This window comes from Callionymus lyra, chromosome 16 (assembly GCF_982586985.1).
Source record: "Callionymus lyra chromosome 16, fCalLyr1.hap1.1, whole genome shotgun sequence".
Taxonomy (NCBI): Eukaryota; Metazoa; Chordata; class Actinopteri; order Syngnathiformes; family Callionymidae; genus Callionymus; species Callionymus lyra.
Window position 1 is genome coordinate 23,815,999 of NC_141833.1, and position 22,988 is coordinate 23,838,986.

The 22,988-nt window shown below is 42.2% G+C and overlaps 2 protein-coding genes across 4 annotated transcripts; both read right to left on the reverse strand.

The window, feature by feature from the left end:
* Positions 1-4: 4 nt before the first annotated feature.
* On the reverse strand, positions 5-13,450 carry ssx2ipa (synovial sarcoma, X breakpoint 2 interacting protein a). 2 transcript variants are annotated; one of them, XM_087812013.1, is made up of 14 exons: positions 12,816-13,450; positions 11,142-11,227; positions 9,428-9,591; positions 7,316-7,522; positions 6,213-6,323; positions 6,016-6,151; positions 5,887-5,962; positions 5,657-5,831; positions 4,559-4,703; positions 3,814-3,935; positions 1,630-1,803; positions 1,453-1,570; positions 448-601; positions 5-393 (listed from the first exon to the last, which is right to left on the reverse strand). In XM_087812013.1, exons 2-14 carry the CDS (start codon positions 11,173-11,175, stop codon positions 255-257), a joined length of 1,755 nt encoding a protein of 584 aa, XP_087668139.1. In that variant the 5' UTR covers positions 11,176-11,227; positions 12,816-13,450; the 3' UTR covers positions 5-254. The 2 variants fall into 2 exon arrangements, with proteins under 2 accessions (XP_087668139.1, XP_087668140.1); XM_087812014.1 differs by lacking the exon at positions 12,816-13,450 and adding an exon at positions 12,571-12,754.
* A 99-nt stretch (positions 13,451-13,549) lies between these two features.
* LOC148064223 (mucolipin-3-like) lies at positions 13,550-22,703 on the reverse strand. Of its 2 annotated transcripts, none has more exons than XM_087812016.1 (13): positions 22,552-22,703; positions 21,431-21,662; positions 20,781-20,948; positions 20,078-20,231; positions 19,717-19,795; positions 19,569-19,665; positions 17,876-17,975; positions 17,705-17,814; positions 17,495-17,644; positions 15,820-15,921; positions 15,637-15,759; positions 14,423-14,629; positions 13,550-14,362 (listed from the first exon to the last, which is right to left on the reverse strand). In XM_087812016.1, the coding sequence occupies exons 1-13, from the start codon at positions 22,569-22,571 to the stop codon at positions 14,207-14,209; spliced, it is 1,698 nt and encodes a 565-aa protein (XP_087668142.1). In that variant the 5' UTR covers positions 22,572-22,703; the 3' UTR covers positions 13,550-14,206. The 2 variants fall into 2 exon arrangements, with proteins under 2 accessions (XP_087668142.1, XP_087668141.1); XM_087812015.1 differs by having other exon boundaries at positions 17,705-17,817.
* Between the last annotated feature and the right edge of the window lie 285 nt (positions 22,704-22,988).

Here is a 22,988-nt window from a genome sequence, read left to right on the forward strand (position 1 = left end):
CAAGTAACTTGAAAAAAAACAACTTTATTGTGCCTTTAATCAGTGAAAAACAGTTTGTTTCACTTTGGATGAACTAAAATATATTAGTGGTCACTTTAAAAACTCATAGATTGACAGTAAAGTCTTCCAAAGACACGACTGTAGACATTAGTACACGATAGTCAAGAAAATGAGACGTAAAAAACATGGATAAAGTGCATGTTGAGTGGAGTGTGTGCGAACACAAGAGTTCTGATCAAGTTCCCGGACGTTCCTCAGGCGAGTCCGGTTTCATCTTCTCCCAGAGTGAAGATGCTCAGGTCGCTGCACAGGTGTCGCTTCATGGACTTGGCTCTGGTGGACTCGTCGTCGGTGCTGCTGCTCTCCTGCCAGCGGCTGATGTTCCTGGAGGAGCTGAAGGTCACACGTGAGGCAGGTTCTTCTCACCGTCCGTCCAAACCTCCGTACCTTCCGTCCGGGATCAGGCGCAGCGTGCGGTAAAGTTCCGCCGTGGACGGAGCGACGGTCGTCCGAGGAACTTTGGGAGTCGAGAACGACGAGAAGGTCGAGGATCTGCCCGGAGCTGGTTTTTTAGACGACGTCCTGATCTCCGGCTCGCTCTCTACGAATGAAACCGTTACTAGAAATCTATTGAATCTTTTATATCAAATGATCAGAAATATGTTCGTACATCAGCGTCTTCAGAATATGTTTGAATTTTACTTTTCAAATGTGGAAACTTTAGATTCTTTGACATTTTTAAATCTAAAAATTGTATTTTTTAGCATTTTAATGTATTAATTTAACAATTTAATTCAATCATTTATATATTGAAACGTTAAAAATTAAATACAGGTATATTCTCAATAGATTTATTTTCCTCACATTCTTTTTAAAAATTAGTTCTAAACTCATTATATTTTTTAATTGCTAAGTTTAATCAAGTCATTAAATTCTCCTGATATCATCTAATGACAACATTTGTATATTTAATTTAAAAGACTATAAATGAAAATATTGAATTTAAAACATTTACTTTTCAAATTTGGAAACTTTTGATTCTTTGACATTTTTAAAAATGGTTGTTTTTAGCCTTAATTCATACATTTTTAACAACTTAATTCAATCATTTCTATATTGAAACATTGAAAAAATGTAATATTTCCACAATTAGATTTTTTTCCTCACATACTTTTTAAAAATCAGTTGTAAACTCAATTTATATATTTTTTAAATATAATTGTTATTGCATTGGAAGTTTAATCAAGTTCAGTACCGTTGATATTTTCTGGTCACAGTTATACAAACATTTGTGTATTTAATTTAAAAAGACTATGAATTAAAATGTTGAATTTAGAACATTGACTTTTTAAATTATATTATTAAAGAAAGACCAATTCATCCGTTCAATAAACACATTAATTATTATATATGAAGTAGTTAAACATGTTAAATGAAGGTCTCCAGACGCACTGATGGAGGAGGCACTGTGTCCGTCCACCAGCGAGCACCTCCTGCGCTCCGAGAACGGCGTCATGTTGAGGAACTGGTTCTTCAGCCACGAGGCTCGATCCTCTTCGAACGCCTTCTTCTGCGAGACAAGAGCGTCGATGACGACACGTGGAACGACAGACGCTTCTTCATCATCACCTCTCGGCCCAGTCGGATGGCGGCGTCGGTGAAGTTCTTCCTCTCCCTCTCGAAGTTCCTCTTCTGCTCCTCGAAGAGCCTCCACTCCTCCTTCAGTCGCTCCTTCTCCTCCAGGGTGTAGCAGCCGTTGAGCAGCGACGCCGTGTCGTCGTCGAAGGAGGCGTTGAGTTGTTGCTGCAACGAGCGACATTTTTAGAGACGTCACGTGTTTAGAGACGTCACGTGTTTAGAGACGTCACGTGTTTAGAGACGTCACGTGTTTAGAGACGTCACGTGTTTAGAGACGTCACGTGTTTAGAGACGTCACGTGTTTAGAGACGTCACGTGTTTAGAGACGTCACGTGTTTAGAGACGTCACGCGATCAGAGACGTCACGCGATCAGAGACGTCACGTGTTTAGAGACGTCACGTGTTTAGAGACGTCACGCGATCCGAGACGTCACGCGATCAGAGACGTCACGCGATCAGAGACGTCACGTGTTTAGAGACGTCACGTGTTTAGAGACGTCACGTGTTTAGAGACGTCACGCGATCAGAGACGTCACGCGATCAGAGACGTCACGCGATCAGAGACGTCACGTGTTTAGAGACGTCACGTGTTTAGAGACGTCACATGTTTAGAGACGTCACGTGTTTAGAGACGTCACGTGTTTAGAGACGTCACGCGATCAGAGACGTCACGCGATCAGAGACGTCACGCGATCAGAGACGTCACGCGATCAGAGACGTCACGTGTTTAGAGACGTCACGTGTTTAGAGACGTCACGCGATCAGAGACGTCACGTGATCAGAGACGTCACGTGTTTAGAGACGTCACGTGTTTAGAGACGTCACGTGTTTAGAGACGTCACGCGATCAGAGACGTCACATGTTTAGAGACGTCACGTGTTTAGAGACGTCACGTGTTTAGAGACGTCACGTGTTTAGAGACGTCACGTGTTTAGAGACGTCACGTGTTTAGAGACGTCACGTGTTTAGAGACGTCACGTGTTTAGAGACGTCACGTGTTTAGAGACGTCACATGTTTAGAGACGTCACGTGTTTAGAGACGTCACATGTTTAGAGACGTCACGTGTTTAGAGACGTCACGTGTTTAGAGACGTCACGCGATCAGAGACGTCACGCGATCAGAGACGTCACGCGATCAGAGACGTCACGCGATCAGAGACGTCACGTGTTTAGAGACGTCACGCGATCAGAGACGTCACGTGTTTAGAGACGTCACGCGATCAGAGACGTCACGCGATCAGAGACGTCACGCGATCAGAGACGTCACGCGATCAGAGACGTCACGTGATCAGAGACGTCACGTGTTTAGAGACGTCTCGCGATCAGAGACGTCACGCGATCAGAGACGTCACGCGATCAGAGACGTCACGCGATCAGAGACGTCACGTGTTTAGAGACGTCTCGCGATCAGAGACGTCACGTGATCAGAGACGTCACGTGTTTAGAGACGTCACGCGATCAGAGACGTCACGCGATCAGAGACGTCACATGTTTAGAGACGTCACGTGTTTAGAGACGTCACGTGTTTAGAGACGTCACGCGATCAGAGACGTCACGTGTTTAGAGACGTCACGTGTTTAGAGACGTCACGTGTTTAGAGACGTCACGTGATCAGAGACGTCACGTGATCAGAGACGTCACGTGTTTAGAGACGTCACGCGATCAGAGACGTCACGCGATCAGAGACGTCACATGTTTAGAGACGTCACGTGTTTAGAGACGTCACGTGTTTAGAGACGTCACGCGATCAGAGACGTCACGTGTTTAGAGACGTCACGTGTTTAGAGACGTCACGTGTTTAGAGACGTCACGTGTTTAGAGACGTCACGTGATCAGAGACGTCACATGTTTAGAGACGTCACGTGTTTAGAGACGTCACGTGTTTAGAGACGTCACGTGTTTAGAGACGTCACGTGATCAGAGACGTCACGTGATCAGAGACGTCACGTGATCAGAGACGTCTCGCGATCAGAGACGTCTCGCGATCAGAGACGTCACGCGATCAGAGACGTCACGCGATCAGAGACGTCACGCGATCAGAGACGTCACGCGATCAGAGACGTCACGCGATCAGAGACGTCACGCGATCAGAGACGTCACGCGATCAGAGACGTCACGCGATCAGAGACGTCACGTGATCAGAGACGTCATGTGATCAGATGTTTGTCTTCAGACCTGCAGGAGCTGCTGCTGAGCGTCGATGAAGGCTCTACATTGTTGAACTTCTCGCCTCATCCGGTCCATCTCCTCCTCGTGAGTCTCTCTCGGAATCACGTCTTTGTCCACAGGATTCTGAGCTGCAGACGTTTGAGGAAAACAAACAAAAGTACGTTTCAGTGGAAACAGTGTCAGGAAATATTGATTCACTAGTATATTGTTTTTTTCATTGATCAATATCATCGACAAAGTATCGATTTATTTTTGATTAACACGAAAGGATTCACAGCGTTTGTTCATTTTGGTGTAGCAATTTAACTTCCAGCCTCTAGATGGCAGCAGTCGTTACGTTCTCCACAGCTAAAGGAAGAATGATGACTGAGGACGAGAGGATACAGTGAGTCCAGCAGCTTTTAAAGTTGATGTTTGGACATATTTTGGTTTGAAAACAAATGAAAGCAGTTACGACTTCGTCAAGTGTCATGTAGTCTGTAAATACTACAACACCAGAGTCAAGTACTGGACAATACTACACATATATACTTGTTACTACACTATCACAACACCAGAGTCAAGTACTGGACAATACTACACATATATACTTGTTACTACACTATCACAACACCACAGTCAAGTACTGGACAATACTACACATATATACTTGTTACTACACTATCACAACACCAGAGTCAAGTACTGGACAATACTACACATATATACTTGTTACTACACTATCACTAGATATCACTCTACAGCGACTGACCTTGACTGTCCAGTTGCTCCACATGGTTCCTCAACTTCCTCCACTGCTGCCTGATGCTGTTGGTCAGTTGTTCTCGAGCTTGTTCACAGCTCTTGTCCAGCATCTCTCTGGTGTCGTCAGACGTCTCCTCACCGTCTGAATCCACCTGAGAGCAGAGAAGACTTTGTTTGTCGTCAACAACAACAGCAGTGAATTTAAATGTGTAGAAACTGAAATGACATTTATAAATAAATAAAGAATATATATTGACATAATTAAGAATATCTTTCACATGTATTTTAAGCCTGAACAGGATCCAACATGTCAAAAGACCTAAACCAAAAACAAGATGAAGTATATAAAATCAAAATAAATAACACATTTAGTTAATAAATTTAACTTTAGAAAATTCAAATATTTTTTTTTATAATTTTTTTTTAAGTTAATTAATTTAGCTTTTTAATATCAAATTTCTATAATTTGAAAATAAATTCAATATATTTTAATTTGTAGTCTTTTTAAATTCAATATATAAATGTTGTTATAATAGAGTCTCCAGACTAAACCAACAGAGCTCAGAGCTACTGATCAAACTTTCAGCCAATCATGAGACATAGAAGGACATTTTTTTTAACTAAATTACTGAAATAAAAACAAATTCAACCTTTTGATAGAGAAATAACAGAATAAATTATTCAAAAAAAATACACACTCGTTCCCCCCCCCCACACTCGTCACACACACACTCGTCCCACACACACTCGTCCCACACACACTCGTCCCACACACACTCGTCCCACACACACTCGTCACACACACACTCGTCACACACACACTCGTCACACACACACTCGTCACACACACACTCGTCCCACACACTCGTCCCACACACTCGTCCCACACACTCGTCCCACACACTCGTCCCACACACTCGTCCCACACACTCGTCGCACACACACTCGTCGCACACACACTCGTCGCACACACACTCGTCGCACACACACTCGTCGCACACACACTCGTCGCACACACACTCGTCGCACACACACTCGTCGCACACACACTCGTCACACACACTCGTCACACACACTCGTCACACACACTCGTCACACACTCCACCTGCTCATGATTGGCTCCTGCAGGTTTGTTGGATGACGGTCGTGGACTGAGGATGAGATTCATCTCTTTCCTCATCAGCTGCAGAACCTTCTTCAGCTCCACGTTCTCCAGCACCAGCGAGCGCTGTCGCTCCTCGTAGTCTCCCAGAATGCACTTGTACATGTGGTCCTCGTGGCTGCAGAAGATCCAGAGTCAAACTCCATCATCAGGAGGCCACGAGCAGGAAGTACCTGACGGCAGCTTTGCTGGTTTTCCACTGGCTTCGCTTGCTGTCGGCTCGACCCACACAGTTGAGCACGTCTATGGCTGGAGCAGAAGATGAAGATCTGATTGATTGACAGGTGCAGGGAGGCTCTCACCGAGGCGTTTGTCCTTCCTGTCGATCAGAAGTTGACTCAGACGCTCCTTGAGTTTGGAGAACTCCTTCTCTCGTCTCTTGGCGTCGTGGCTGCACTGAGAGGCTCGGCTGGAGATGATGCTCTGGAGCTTCTGGACCTGTTGGAGGTTCGTGGGTCTTCAGGGTCAGGAGCGCGAGAAGAAGATCTGCCGTCGTTACCTCGTCCTTCTCCGTCTTCAGGCATCTCTGCAGCGTCTTGATCTTCAGCTGCAGCTGCCGCTCCGTCTCGTGAAGACCAGACTTCTCGCGCATGGACAGTTCCAGCTGGTCCTGGATCAGAGAAGATGGACCTTTATCTCCGTTTCAACTCAAGTTACAATAACTTTTCAAACATGGAAGTTTATCCACAAGATTAAATTCAACTTTTTACAGTTTTAAACTTCTTTTATTTAAATGTTTTTGTAAGCACTGAATTATTAAAATTAATTATTTTTTGAAAAGTTTAATTTTTCTTTTTAACAAATACATTCATTAAATAATTTGTTAATTGAAAAGTAATTTTTTATTGAATAAATAAATGTTTCAGTTCAGTTTAAAAGGACAAAATGTATTTTTTCTATTAAAAACGTTTTTCATTCATAGCTTTTTTATATTCAAAACAAATTAAACAAATGTATTTTTTAATTAAAATATGCATTTTTTTTTATTATTTAAAAAACTATTTTTTAAAAACAACCTTTTAAAGATAGAAATTAATTATGAAAATAAAATAATTTAAAGCTTAAAACAAAAAGGTTTTATTTAATTCCGATATATTAAAAACTTGTACATTTTTTATTGAATCAGCATTTATTGTGTAAAAAAAAAGTTTTAACGTGTTTATTTTAGAGATATGATCAAAGACTTGAGGCTTGTTAACTTATGTTCCTTAAAATTATATGAACAAACATCTGTTTTATTTACATTATTTTTGACCGTTTGAAGTCATCGATTGTTTGACAATATTATTATTTCAACGACATTTCAAAATCAAACCTGACCTTCTGGTGATCTAATAATTATATATGAATATTAGATATTTAATTATTAGTAATATTTCTGAAGTGAAAAGTGGATTAATTATTGTAGATTCAATCAAACCATTTCATAAATGAGTCTTTAATGTGTTGTTTTTATGTATTAAATTAAACTATATTAACTGTAGCTTCAGTTTATCACTCAAACTATTTTATCTGGCGGTTGATAAAGTTGATTTAAAGTTCAAGGATGTTTCAACATCCCAGAGTCAAAGGGGTCTCGTCCAGTTCTTCTGGTGCTGGTACCTTGAGTCTGGACTTGCTCATCTGCAGGTGCTCCAGGGTGCTGGTCTTCCTCAGGTGTTCCCTCTCCAGGTCCTCCAGAGCCACCAGGTCCCGCCGGTGGATCTTCAGCAGCTCGAACATGGCGTTGAGAGCCGGCACTGTGTTCACGCCGGGGGAGCCTGGAGCGCTGGACTGGATGCTGCTGGGGAGACCTAGAGACCCCAGCTCCTGTGGAGGAATGATGGGAGGGTAACATTGTTCATCTATTCTTCTATCAATCCATCTATTCTTCCATCCATCCATCCATGTATCAATCCATCCATCTATTCTTCTATCAATCCATCTATTCTTCCATCCATCCATCCATGTATCAATCCATCCATCTATTCTTCTATCAATCCATCTATTCTTCCATCCATCCATCCATGTATCAATCCATCCATCTATTCTTCTATCAATCCATCTATTCTTCCATCCATCCATCCATGTATCAATCCATCCATCTATTCTTCTATCAATCCATCTATTCTTCCATCCATCCATCCATGTATCAATCCATCCATCTATTCTTCTATCAATCCATCTATTCTTCCATCCATCCATCCATGTATCAATCCATCTATTCTTCCATCCATCCATCCATGTATCAATCCATCCATCAATCATCTATCCATCTATTCTTCCATCCATCCATCATTCTATCCATCTATTCTTCCATCATCTATCAATCATCCATCCATTCATCATCTATCAATCCATCCATCACTCCATCCACCCATCACTCCATCCATCCATCAATCCATTCCTCTATCCATCTATCAATCCATCCATTATCTATCCATCCATCAATCCATCCATTATCTATCCATCCATCCATTATCTATCCATCCATCAATCCATCCATTATCTATCCATCCATCAATCCATCCATTATCTATCCATCCATCAATCCATCCATTATCTATCCATCCATCCATCCATCAATCATCTATCCATCCATCCATCCATCCATCATCCATCCATCATCCATCCATCATCTATCCATCATCCATCATCTATCCATCCATCCATCCATCATCTATCCATCCATCAATCTATTCCTCTATCCATCTATCAATCCATCCATCCATCATCCATCTATCCATCCATCCATCATCTATCCATCCATCCACACATCTATTCCTCTATCCATCCATCCATCCATCATTTCCGAGTCCAGTTTTCATCTCATTACTTTTGTTCGTCACATGGTTCATGAAATTGTGACTTTAATTAAAGAAAAATTCAACAGATTAGTTTCACGTGGTTCGTGTTCTTTCTTTCCTATCGTGTATTAAAAACACAAATCAGAAAACGCTTATTTTAATATGTGTAGCAGGTTTTTAAATAAAGTAAATAAAGGGGTTTTCTTTCACTAAACAGTTAGATTGTGTCGTTTTACTGATCGTTCGCACTTCCAGAGAAACACGAAGAATCCGATCGATGTTCATCCAAAATACAAATATACAGACTATTAAACATCTGCACGAGGATGAAATGAACCTTTTTACAGTCAACGATGGCAGAGTTTGAGCCATTATTTCTTCTAATCATTTCCATGGAGAAACATCTCATCCAGGAATCAAACCTCGGGTCAATAAACTGAAACCGTTTACTTCAAAGAGACTAAAATACTTTTTATATTCACCAGCATCGGGCAGGCGTTTGAAAAGTCACTACATTATCTGGATTTTGAAAGAACATTGATCGGATTCTATGCGTTTTTCTGAGACTACGAAAATCAATAATAGTAAACGGCACAAAAATGAAATTTAATTTAAAAAAAAAAACAACTAAAAACAACTGCTACACAAGTTTTGTGAAATTTGAAATATAAAGTATGTCAAGTACACAGAGCTTGTGTCCCGTTATATAGAAACATGTTTAATTGAATAACTTTGACTCGTGGCCTGAGAAGTTGTTCAATCCCAGTTTATGCCATTCGTGTATTTTTCATATTTACTTCAATTCTATTTACGTTGTTTTGTTCCTTTTGTTTGTATTTACCTTTTTTCTGTGTGTTGTCGTTTGTTTTATTAGAGTTTAAAGTTAAGTTTAAAATCACGTGAACCAGATGTTCTTCTTCTTCCTCACCTGGTTGATGTAGGCGACGCACGACGGGATGTTCTCGTCGGTGCAGAAGACGGTGACCACGTTGTACGAGTTCTTGGCCGGCGGCGGCGCCAGAGGCTGCAGGGACGCCATGTTGTTCTGTCTCGAGGGCGACATGTGAGAGATACTGGAGATCTCATAGTGTCCTGGAAGAAACGAGGTGAACATCATCTCAGAGCCTCAGAGGAGAAGACAGGTGAGAGATACTGGAGATCTCATAGTGTCCTGGAAGAAACGAGGTGAACATCATCTCAGAGCCTCAGAGGAGAAGACATGTGAGAGATACTGGAGATCTCATAGTGTCCTGGAAGAAACAAGGTGAACATCATCTCAGAGCCTCAGAGGAGAAGACAGGTGAGAGATACTGGAGATCTCATAGTGTCCTGGAAGAAACGAGGTGAACATCATCTCAGAGCCTCAGAGGAGAAGACAAGTGAGAGATACTGGAGATCTCATAGTGTCCTGGAAGAAACGAGGTGAACATCATCTCAGAGCCTCAGAGGAGAAGACAAGTGAGAGATACTGGAGATCTCATAGTGTCCTGGAAGAAACGAGGTGAACATCATCTCAGAGCCTCAGAGAAGAAGACAGGTGAGAGATACTGGAGATCTCATAGTGTCCTGGAAGAAACGAGGTGAACATCATCTCAGAGCCTCAGAGGAGAAGACAAGTGAGAGATACTGGAGATCTCACAGTGTCCTGGAAGAAACAAGGTGAACATCATCTCAGAGAAGAAGACATGTGAGAGACACTGGAGATCTCATAGTGTCCTGGAAGAAACCAGATCAACATCATCTCAGAGAAGAAGACATGTGAGAGACACTGGAGATCTCATAGTGTCCTGCAAGAAACCAGATCGACATCATCTCAGAGAAGAAGACATGTGAGAGATACTGGAGATCTCATAGTGTCCTGCAAGAAACCAGATCGACATCATCTCAGAGGAGAAGACATGTGAGAGATACTGGAGATCTCATAGTGTCCTGGAAGAAACCAGATCAACATCATCTCAGAGAAGAAGACATGTGAGAGACACTGGAGATCTCATAGTGTCCTGCAAGAAACCAGATCGACATCATCTCAGAGGAGAAGACATGTGAGAGATACTGGAGATCTCATGGTGTCCTGGAAGAAACAAGGTGAGCATCATCTCAGAGGAGAAGACATGTGAGAGATACTGGAGATCTCATGGTGTCCTGGAAGAAACCAGATCAACATCATCTCAGAGAAGAAGACATGTGAGAGACACTGGAGATCTCATAGTGTCCTGCAAGAAACCAGATCAACATCATCTCAGAGAAGAAGACATGTGAGAGATACTGGAGATCTCATAGTGTCCTGGAAGAAACAAGGTGAGCATCATCTCAGAGGAGAAGACATGTGAGAGACACTGGAGATCTCATAGTGTCCTGGAAGAAACAAGGTGAGCATCATCTCAGAGGAGAAGACATGTGAGAGACACTGGAGATCTCATAGTGTCCTGGAAGAAACCAGATCAACATCATCTCAGAGAAGAAGACATGTGAGAGACACTGGAGATCTCATGGTGTCCTGGAAGAAACCAGATCATCATCATCCCCGAGGCTCAGAGGAGAAGACAACTAGGCCGGTGTTCCAGGACAGAAATGTGGGTCAGTTTATGAAAAGGTTGTTCTATTCTGACAGATTCAAAGTGGACCAGCGTGATCAGACTCACCCAAGGAGGTCTCGTTGCTCCACCACTCGCTCATGTCGGCAGCATCAGCTCCAGAGACGGATCAGCATCAGGCGCCGCAGCAGATCCTGCGTCAGACGACCACAGATTATCTCACGGGGGATTAATATGGGCGAGATCGAGGCTCGGACCTCCTGCCGGGACATGGGTTCTGAATCACAGGGTTGTCGGATCATCCCCCGAGATTATGGGATTGATCAGATTTTAGAGGAAAAAAAAAAACTTCGGATCATGTGAAACCGGTTCTACCAGATCCAGACTGACCCACATGTTGGTGCAGGTCAGAAGGTTCTCTTGAGACGAGACACGGAACCAGAGACAGAACCAGAGACAGAACCAGAGACGGGATCAGAGACGGGATCAGAGACAGAACCAGAGACAGAACCAGAGACAGAACCAGAGACAGGATCAGAGACAGAACCAGAGACAGAACCAGAGACAGAACCAGAGACAGGATCAGAGACAGAACCAGAGACAGAACCAGAGACAGAACCAGAGACAGGATCAGAGACAGAACCAGAGACAGAACCAGAGACAGGATCAGAGACAGAACCAGAAACAGGATCAGAGACAGAACCAGAGACAGGATCAGAGACGGGATCAGAGACAGAACCAGAGACAGAACCAGAGACAGAACCAGAAACAGGATCAGAGACAGAACCAGAGACAGGATCAGAGACGGGATCAGAGACAGAACCAGAGACAGAACCAGAGACAGAACCAGAGACAGGATCAGAGACAGGATCAGAGACAGGATCAGAGACAGAACCAGAGACAGAACCAGAGACAGGATCAGAGACAGGATCAGAGACAGGATCAGAGACAGAACCAGAGACGGGATCAGAGACAGAACCAGATATTTGAATCAGATAATATTCCGTGAGCTTCTGTTGTGGTTCATCAAAGTATTAGATACTTGTCAAGTCATGTTTCAAGTATTTCACAGTCAAACTATTTTATCTTCAACACAAAACTGCTCAGAAACTAGTAACTGTGACATTAAATACAACTTAAACAACTTCAAACTACACACGTTGTTTACATAATAATAATAATAGGAAAATACAGTCTGTGTCAAAATATAATAATAATATATAATAAGGAAAATAACTTCTACAACCAAATAATAAAATATTGAATAAGAAAAACAACTTCTACAATCAAACAATAATATAACATAAGAAAATAACTTATACAAACAAACAATAATATATAATAAGAAAAATAACTTCTACAACCAAACACCGATAAATAACTTTTATCTTGAACTCGCAGCTGCTCACACTCTTATCTTTTACAGTAAAAGCCTTAAAATAAACTGTCAAAAAATGTAAAGTAACTACAACCACCATTAAAATATAAAACATTTACATTTTTGTTTAAATATTTTTTAACGAGAACGAGTGGTTACCGTAACTCGTGTTGTAGTGCGCATGTAGAATTTAGATCTTTAATTTCTTATGTAACTTTTAAACCGAATAAAATCTCACGAGAACATTTTCGGCTTCTTACGTCACTGTCTATTGAAGTTCACGAGATAACCGAGAGTGTTTATCAAAGTGTTGACGTCAAGTTTTTCAAGATTAAATCTTCGCTCGTTTCACAGCGTTAAGCTCCAGGTGTTAGCATGTTAGCATGTTAGCATGGCTGACTCACCTGCTGTCACTCAACCTGAAGGTAACTTGTCCACAGACGAGCAGGAAGCGCGTCCAGCAGGAGCAGGAGCAGAGGTGTGTGTGTGTGTGTGTGTCGGTGTGTGTGTGTGTGTCGGTGTGTGTGTGTGTGTCGGTGTGTGTGTGTGTGTGTCGGTGTGTGTCGTCAGTTGTGCAGCGGCGGCGGTGACGTCACGGCCGTCGGTGAGAATCCGCAGCTGCAGCTGATGGTGTTTTTCAAGGAATCCTCGCCGGGAATCGAACCATCGACCTGCCTTCGGGCTGCTGTTGTGCTCGAGGGCGTCAGACGCACGCGCGCGAGCACGAGCGAAAAAAAACATCTTAAATCAAAGATAAAAGTAGAAAATTAAAATGTGATTCTGAGCATGCGCAGAACCGTCAGACAATATCAATGTTCAATGAATCTTCAAGCATCCTTCACTTTTATTATTGTTTATCAAGTTCTTACTCCATAGAAGAAGTTCTCTGAGCAAAGGGCAAAGGTCACTTTGAAACATTGATGTACAAATACTTTTACACACTAAAACCATGTTTAAAAGTCATTTCACAGAATGGATGGTTTCTCTGTGACATGAGATTATTTTATAATATATTATAGAATAGAATCATTTTCATGTTATATAAGCGTCACAAGTAGGATGACGAACTGGAGACTGTGTTTGAATGAATTTAAATAATAACACTAATGTTGTTAGTTTTGAAGGAGGAGATCGAGTCTGATTTGTATTTATTTTATTGACATAAATATGTTGGTTTTATATAAACAGTCTTTAGTAAAACAACTAGTTTGATCAAATATAAATATAAAAACAGTTCAATGTCCCTAAACTCTCAGCATTTGTTTACAAAAACACAACAAGTAGACAATCATGTTTTTTATTTTAAAGATATTTTTATCCCTTTACTTTTTATGAGCGAAACCCAACAATAAATGTATATTCGTTTTATTTTTGTTCAGTAAAATATTTGTTTTTCTTAATCTGTTTATAGTCAAAACGTACAAATCTCCTGATAAAATGTTTATTTTATTACCTCGTTACTATTTACAGCGAGTGTTTGTTCCTTTACATTTGATTTTCATTTATTATTTATTTTATTCTGAAAACATATTTTTTTCAGTAGGATCAAATTCGTATGTATAAAACTAATTCCCAACGTCTAAGTTACACATAATTAAAATAAAATGATCAAAAACGTGTTTTAAAATATTGCGTTTCTTTCACTTAGACACGTAAACTAATCCAGGGACACCCTGGAAAGGGGGCAGGCGAGTCTTCACGTCCATACCTCGATGAGTGAGTTAAACAGAATCAAATCTAGAAAATGTTGCTGATCTGATTCTCTAGGCTCTAGCGCCCCCTGCTGGCTCCAGTTCTACATCTTCCCTCTGCAGCAGAGGCAGCAGCTCCAGAAGCTGCAGCAGGTCGTGGGTTCCTGGTCCAGAAGGTACCGTCCGGACTCGGGCTCGTCCCTGCACTGGGAGATGAAGGCCTGCAGCTCCGACGCCGGGACCTGGTCCTGCTGGTGATGCTGGAAGACAAGTGGAGCCGGTTCAGAGGAGGTCAGAGGTCACGCCGGGGGGGGACCCACCTTGATGGTCTCGTAGGTGTCGGTGATGAGGGCGATGAAGAGGCTGAGGACCATGTAGATGAAGATGGAGATGAAGGAGTAGAGGTAGAGGCGGCTGAAGAGCCAAACCATGTAGCTCTTGTCGCGCAGCATCAGGAACGTGGCGAACATGTCGTCGCCGTTGATGAGCGAGAAAAGACACTCGGTCACTTTGTCCAGAGTCCTGAACTGCAACGAGTCAGAGACGCTTGAACCTGTTGCTGAGTCCAGCCTCAACCTCGGCAACAGGCGCCACAAACATTCAGATGTTTTACAGAGAGAATCAAGAAGAAGTGAGAACTTCTCTGAAGGTTCTTGTTGATCTAAAGACTCTTTTTTTATACTGAGCTCAAGGTGAAATCCTGAGTCTACGGTCGGCCATTTTGACTCTCCACTAACTTTAGAAACTTTGATTTTATTTTTTTTATTGAAATTTTGTTGTTGTATTAAAGCATAAAGATTTTTCAAATAATTTAATTAAAATATTTTGTTGCCGTTTTATTGTATCTTGTGATTTGTTAAGTGATTTTATTATATAATTGTATTTATTTATCATTATAAGCGACCTTAAGAGTTTTCAAGGCACCTTTAAATCAAATCTAATTTCATTAGTATTACATAAATATGTTGAATTTGTTTTTACTTTGAATAATTAGATTTAAAAATTGAAATATCTTCAAAGTTTGATATTCTAATTGCAATAGAAAAAAACAAATGTTCTGAATTCATTATTTTTAATTCTTAACGTTTTAAATTCAATATAAAATGTCGCTGTAATAGTGTGACCTCACCAGACCAATGCAATCGAGCACAGACACTAAGATGTAAAACTACTCATCGTAGCTGAAGCTTCAACGTCGCTTTAGAATCAGAGGTTCTCCGTGTCATGTGATCGTCTACGAGTCACACGATTGGCCGATAGATCGGTCGAGTAACTCTGTGCTCTGTTGGTTTTGTCTGGTGACTCTATTACACCCACATGTATTATATTGAATTAAAAAGACTACAAATAATGTAAATATTGAACTTGGAAAATTAGTAATTATTGTAACTAAAATATCAAACTCTATGTGTAAAAATGAAAAATATTGGAATTTCTAAATTTAATTATTAAAAATAAAAAAACACATCTAGAAACACATGAGTCTGTGAACACAGAAGGTCGTCGACGTACAATAGTCGATAAAGTTGCGAACCTTGTCGTGGTACGGTCCGAGCACGATCCAGCCGCAGAAACAGTAGCCGAGGTACATCATGGCGGCGCAGCAGCAGAAGCGCATCACGTTGGGCAGCGCCGCCCTCAGGGTCAGGATCAAGATCTAGCAACAGGCGCTCGTCACTCGAACCGTCGCTCCTGGTTTCACGTCCACAGAACTCACGTTGTACTTCCTGAAGAAACCCAAGTACCGGATCACGCCGACCCACACCAGCAGCGTGGCCGTTCCCAGCAGGATGCTGCACACGTCGTAGTCGGTCAGGAACTGTGGAGGAACCAGGACTCCATCATTGAGTCGGAACCACGAGGGTTAGAACCTCCAAACCTTGGTCTGGATCCCGACTTTCAGGGCCGAGCCGCCGATGGCGAGCGCGTCGCTGACCACGATCAGGATTTTGGACTCTTGGTCATGTGTTATATTTTGGACTCTTGGTCATGTGTGAGATCTTGGACTCTTGGTCTTGCTTCAGATTTTGGACTCTTTGTCTTGCGTAAGATTTTGGACTCTTGGTCCCGTGTGAGATCTTGGACTCTTGGTCTTGCGTAAGATTTTGGACTCTTTGTCTTGCGTAAGATTTTGGACTCTTGGTCATGTGTTAGATTTTGGACTCTTGGTCATGTGTTATATTTTGGACTCTTGGTCATGTGTGAGATCTTGGACTCTTGGTCTTGCGTAAGATTTTGGACTCTTTGTCTTGCGTAAGATTTTGGACTCTTGGTCATGTGTTAGATTTTGGACTCTTGGTCATGTGTTATATTTTGGACTCTTGGTCATGTGTGAGATCTTGGACTCTTGGTCTTGCGTAAGATTTTGGACTCTTTGTCTTGCGTAAGATTTTGGACTCTTGGTCATGTGTTAGATTTTGGACTCTTGGTCATGTGTTATATTTTGGACTCTTGGTCATGTGTGAGATCTTGGACTCTTGGTCTTGCGTAAGATTTTGGACTCTTTGTCTTGCGTAAGATTTTGGACTCTTGGTCATGTGTTAGATTTTGGACTCTTGGTCATGTGTTAGATTTTGGACTCTTGGTCATGTGTGAGATCTTGGACTCTTGGTCTTGCGTAAGATTTTGGACTCTTTGTTTTGCGTAAGATTTTGGACTCTTGGTCATGTGTTAGATTTTGGACTCTTGGTCATGTGTTATATTTTGGACTCTTGGTCATGTGTGAGATCTTGGACTCTTGGTCTTGCGTAAGATTTTGGACTCTTTGTCTTGCGTAAGATTTTGGACTCTTGGTCATGTGTTAGATTTTGGACTCTTGGTCATGTGTTAGATTTTGGACTCTTGGTCATGTGTGAGATCTTGGACTCTTGGTCTTGCGTAAGATTTTGGACTCTTTGTCTTGCGTAAGATTTTGGACTCTTGGTCATGTGTTAGATTTTGGACTCTTGGTCATGTGTTATATTTTGGACTCTTGGTCATGTGTGAGATCTTGGACTCTTGGTCTTGCGTAAGATTTTGGACTCTTTGTCTTGCGTAAGATTTTGGACTCTTGGTCATGTGTTAGATTTTGGACTCTTGGTCATGTGTTAGATTTTGGACTCTTGGTCATGTGTGAGATCTTGGACTCTTGGTCTTGCGTAAGATTTTGGACTCTTTGTCTTGCGTAAGATTTTGGACTCTTGGTCATGTGTTAGATTTTGGACTCTTGGTCATGTGTTATATTTTGGACTCTTGGTCATGTGTGAGATCTTGGACTCTTGGTCTTGCGTAAGATTTTGGACTCTTTGTTTTGCGTAAGATTTTGGACTCTTGGTCTTGCATAATATTTTGGACTTTTTGTCTTGCGTAATATTTTGGACTTTTTGTCTTGCGTAAGGTTAGAACCTCCAAACCTTGGTCTGGATCCCGACTTTCAGGGCCGAGCCGCCGATGGCGAGCGCGTCGCTGACCACGATCAGGATGTACCAGCCGTTCACGAACTCCAGGCGGTCGGCGACGCTGACGCGCTTGTTGTAGTAGGCGTGGAAGAAGATGTTGAACTCCTGCGGGAACACGCGGGGTCACGGGGTCACGGGGTCGGACGGGGCGGCGGCGTCACTCACGAACTGCAGCTGGACGCCGTCGACGATGGACCTCATGCACAGGACCAGAGACGCGACGCAGGCCAGGATGACCAGCGAGTCCAGGGTCAGCAGCAGGTAGTCGTTGTTCCCTGCTGGGAGGCGAGAACGTCCTTCAGCGACATCGGACTTCCAGGTCAAGGTCAGACTTACAAGTTCCCTCAACGTCCCAGTCTTTGCACTCGAAGATCCTCACGTCGTTCTCCACGTCGACCTTGATCTTCCCGCTGTGAGCGCGGTTGTCGAACACGATCTGAAGAAACAAAACTTCTTTATTGAAATCCTTTGAAATACATTGAATTATTGAACCGAAAACTTTCATATCTTTGATAATCACTGAGATTCTTTGAATTGTTTTGATGATTATTTTAGTTGTTTTTAGAGATTTGACCTTCATTTGTTTTCTGATCCCTCGCTTTTACTTACATGTATTCCAAGAGTTGATGGACGTTTTGCTTTTTTGAACATTTTGTATGAGATCATGGACTCTTATTCATGTGTGAGATTTTGGACTCTTGGTCATGTGTTAGATTTTGGACTCTTGGTCATGTGTTAGATTTTGGACTCTTGGTCATGTGTTAGATTTTGGACTCTTGGTCATGTGTGAGATCTTGGACTCTTGGTCTTGCGTAAGATTTTAGACTCTTTGTCTTGCGTAAGATTTTGGACTCTTGGTCTTGCGTAATACTTTGGACTTTTTGTCTTGCGTAAGATTTTGGACTCTTTGTCTTGCGTAAGATTTTGGACTCTTGGTCTTGCGTAATATTTTGGACTTTTTGTCTTGCGTAAGATTTTGGACTCTTGGTCTTGCGTAAGATTTTTGACTTTTTGTCTTGCATAAGATTTTGGACTCTTGGTCATGTGTTATATTTTGGACTCTTGGTCATGTGTGAGATCTTGGACTCTTGGTCTTGCTTCAGATTTTGGACTCTTTGTCTTGCGTAAGATTTTGGACTCTTGGTCATGTGTGAGATCTTGGACTCTTGGTCTTGCGTAAGATTTTGGACTCTTGGTCCTGTGTGAGATCTTGGACTCTTGGTCTTGCGTAAGATTTTGGACTCTTTGTCTTGCGTAAGATTTTGGACTCTTGGTCTTGCGTAAGATTTTGGACTTTTTGTCTTGCGTAAGATTTTGGACTCTTGGTCATGTGTTAGATTTTGGACTCTTGGTCATGTGTGAGATCTTGGACTCTTGATCTTGCGTAAGATTTTGGACGCTTTGTCTTGCGTAAGATTTTGGACTCTTGGTCTTGTGTGACATTTTGGACTCTTGGTTATGTGTGAGATCATGAACTCTTATTCACGTGTGAGATCTTGGACTCTTGGTCACGTGTGAGATTTTGGACTCTTATTCACTTGTGAGATCTTGGACTCTTGGTCATGTGTGAGATCATGAACTCTTATTCACGTGTGAGATCTTGGACTCTTATTCACGTGTGAGATCTTGGACTCTTATTCACGTGTGAGATCTTGGACTCTTATTCACGTGTGAGATCTTGGACTCTTGGTCTTGTGTGAGATTTTGGACTCTTGGTCATGTGTGAGATCATGAACTCTTATTCACGTGTGAGATTTTGGACTCTTGGTCTTGCGTAAGATTTTGGACGCTTTGTCTTGCGTAAGATTTTGGACTCTTGGTCTTGCGTAAGATTTTGGACTCTTGGTCTTGTGTGAGATTTTGGACTCTTGGTCACGTGTGAGATCATGAACTCTTATTCACGTGTGAGATCTTGGACTCTTGGTTGTGTGTGACATTTTGGACTCTTGGTCACGTGTGAGATCATGAACTGTTATTCACGTGTGAGATCTTGGACTCTTGGTCACGTGTGATAGAAACTGAGACTCACCAGGACGTGGAAGGCGTAACAATCCGGCAGCTCGTGATGTCGGACGGTTTGAAGGTTGATGGTTTTCAACGTCAGGTTCATCTTCAGCGACAACAGCCTGGAAACAGAAACGTTCACGTCTGCGTCAACAAACCTGATCTTCTCTCACCTCCTGAAGTCCAGAGAGAAGACCTGGTCCATCAAACTGCTGTTGACGATCGTCTGCATCGGGTGAACAGAAACACATTCTGTAGGAAGAAGAACATTTTATTTAGAACTTCCTGCTTTTCAGGGAAGTGGCGAGAAACGACAGGTTTGTTCCATGAGTCAGTTTCCAAGAAGAGGATTTCAGGTTCGACATCAGAAACAAACAGTTGTTGACAAAAATAATTTCAAAAGTTGAAAAATAAATCTTAAAAAGTGGTTCAAAGATTGTATTTCAACACTAAACACCAACAATACCAAACATGACGTAACACTTGGCTCAGACCTGCAGTGCATGCTGGGTAATGATGTGCTAGTGTGCTCACCTGTGTCCACGTGAGGGTCGACGGCGAAGGTCTCTCGACCCGGGTCCAGACTGATGTTCCTGTAGAAGTCCTGACACACCGACAGCGGCGTGATCTCGCCGTCCACGCGCTCGTACGCCAGGTTGCCCACGGTAACGCCGTGAAGGTCGATGAACTGTGAGAAACGACAGGAGGTCACGACCTTGAGTTCGACGCTTCTTAACCAGGAAACATCTCCCGACGAATGAATCATGTTTTATCGTTAATTCATGAACGGTTCCAGGAGTCCCTGCCTCTCGCCCCGGCTAGCTGGGACAGGCTCCTCCCCCTGTGACCTTGTGTCGTTGGTAGAAAATAATTGAATAAATGTTTAAAAAATGCTGGATGAGAGTTAGCAACAGTGGCCAGGAGTGGGCTTTAGCTCAGCTCTATCTTCACTGGAGAAAACTATGAACACTCTTCAAGTTACTCGTGACATCTGTCAATCAAACGGTGAAAAGTTGAGAACCTGAACTGAGGCTTGAAAACCAATCAGAGCTCAGAGATTGAGAACTTTGTTGAAGGTTGAAGACATGTTTTGTTTGTTTATGTTTTTATGAGCTAAAGGTTCTGAGTCTACAGTCGGCCATTTTGACTATTCACTAACTTTAGACTGCAGATGGAAGTTAAAACACTTTAACACACACACACACACACACACACACTTTAGTTTAAAAACACATACTCTTTTTATGACAAAGTCCACGTGCTCGTAAACGTCCTTCTTGGTGAAGAGTGCATAGTGTCCCAGATGTTGGTCGTTGTATCCCTTGAGGAACAAGTGTCTGAAGGTCGTCAGGCTCTCGTCTTTGAAGGTCACCATCATCTCGTTGCTCAGGCCGAAGGACACGAGCTGCAGGAGCACGAGCGTGAGTGGAGGAACATCAGAGGAACATCAGAGGAACATCAGAGGAACATCACAGGAACATCAGAGGAACATCAGAGAGAACCAGAGAAACATCAGAGGAACATCAGAGGAACATCAGAGGAACACCAGAGGAACACCAGAGGAACTTCAGAGGAAAATCAGAGGAACACCAGATGAACAACAGAGGAACACCAGACGAACATCAGAGGAACATCAGAGGAACATCAGAGGAACACCAGAGGAACATCAGAGGAACATCAGAGGAACACATGAGGAACTTCAGAGGAACATCAGAGGAACACCAGAGGAACATCAGAGGAACACTAGACGAACATCAGAGGAACATCAGAGGAACACATGAGGAACTTCAGAGGAACATCAGAGGAACACCAGACGAACATCAGAGGAACACTAGACGAACACCAGAGGAACATCAGAGGAACACAGAGGAACATCAAAGGACGGACCTGGGCCGTGATGATGACGATCTTCAGGATCTGCAGCATCAGCTTCCACGGCTTGCGACCTCGCGCCTTGTACTTCTGACACGGGTTCATGAAGAAGTACTTGAGCTTCCGGCGGAAGTTCTCCACCACCTTGGGGTCCATGGTGCGGGAGCAGACCCTCCACCCGAGGTGACCCTGGACCAGCCCCTCCTCCGACCTCGCAGGCAGCAGCAGCTCAGGTTCCTCCATAACTCTGTCAGAGAAATATTCCAGTTATTCTGATGTTTATCGAACCTGTTCTGCTGCCTCGACCCACGGAACCGCTGCACACACAACCTTCCAGAACCAACAGAATCATTGATCCAAGGTCTGGGACATGATGTTCTCCTTCATGATACGAGGCCCTTCAGCCGGGCTTACGGTTGCATCCATTCGTAGAACCGTGGTTATGTTAGGTAACTATAGTCTGACCCTTTATTTATAAATCTTTTAAATGTTATGGACTTTTATGGACGTTTAATAAATAAAGATCTTCTCCTCGTGTCTTCGTGTCTCTAACGTTCATTATAAAGTTAAAGATGCAAATGATTCATTAAAAAATAACTTCAATAAAAACATTTAAATTAAAATAAATAATAGATTTGTAACTAAAACTAGACAGAAATTCACGGTAAAACCACAGAAATTCATACAAAAATGAAACAATAAAAGTGAAACAAAAACATTCACAAGAACGACCTCCGGTGACCCTGAGGATCGAGACCCTCGACCTCTGATGACGACAAACACGACGAATCACAGGAAATAAATGTAGATTTAAGTCAAAAGAATCTTTTAAACCACAGTTTATTATAATCTGCCTTAAAAACAACAATATATCAATTAAAAACAACAACATTTGAATTAAAAACAACAATATTTGAATTAAAAACAACAATATTTGAATTAAAAACAACAATATATGAATAAATAAACCTTTTAAATCCTGTTGTTTTCATTATTTTCCTCTAAACACCTGCAGTTCATCTGAGAAAAGGTGAGAATAGAAAGTGTACCTGTCGACAGACGACCTCCTGCTCGACTGACGCGTCACACCCTGAGCACCTGAACACCTGAACACCTGAGCTCACCTGAGAACTCACCTGAGCGTCGCCCCAGACATTCTGGCTCGGATCACGATCAGCCGTCGCTCCAGGAAACGTCTCCAGGCGCCGACATCACGACAGGAACCTGTTCAGCACTTTCTGGAGGATCTGGAGTTTGACGAGGAAACAGGAAGTGAAACAAACTTTAAATCAAAGGACGTCCAGACGCGTCACATGACTGTTGCTATTATTATAATTACATTATTTATTTGAACGATTGTTCATTTGATTTCACCACAAATTCAATTTAATGATTTCAATCTTGAAAAGTTGCATTTTTTAAAAACATTTTTCTATTTTTAAATACATGTTTTTCTAGAGTTTATTCTTTCATTTTCTATCACTTTATCCCTTGTGGGGGTCGCGGGGTCACTGGAGTCTATCCCAGTATCATAGGGCGAGAGGCAGGGGACACCCTGGACAGGACGCCAGTC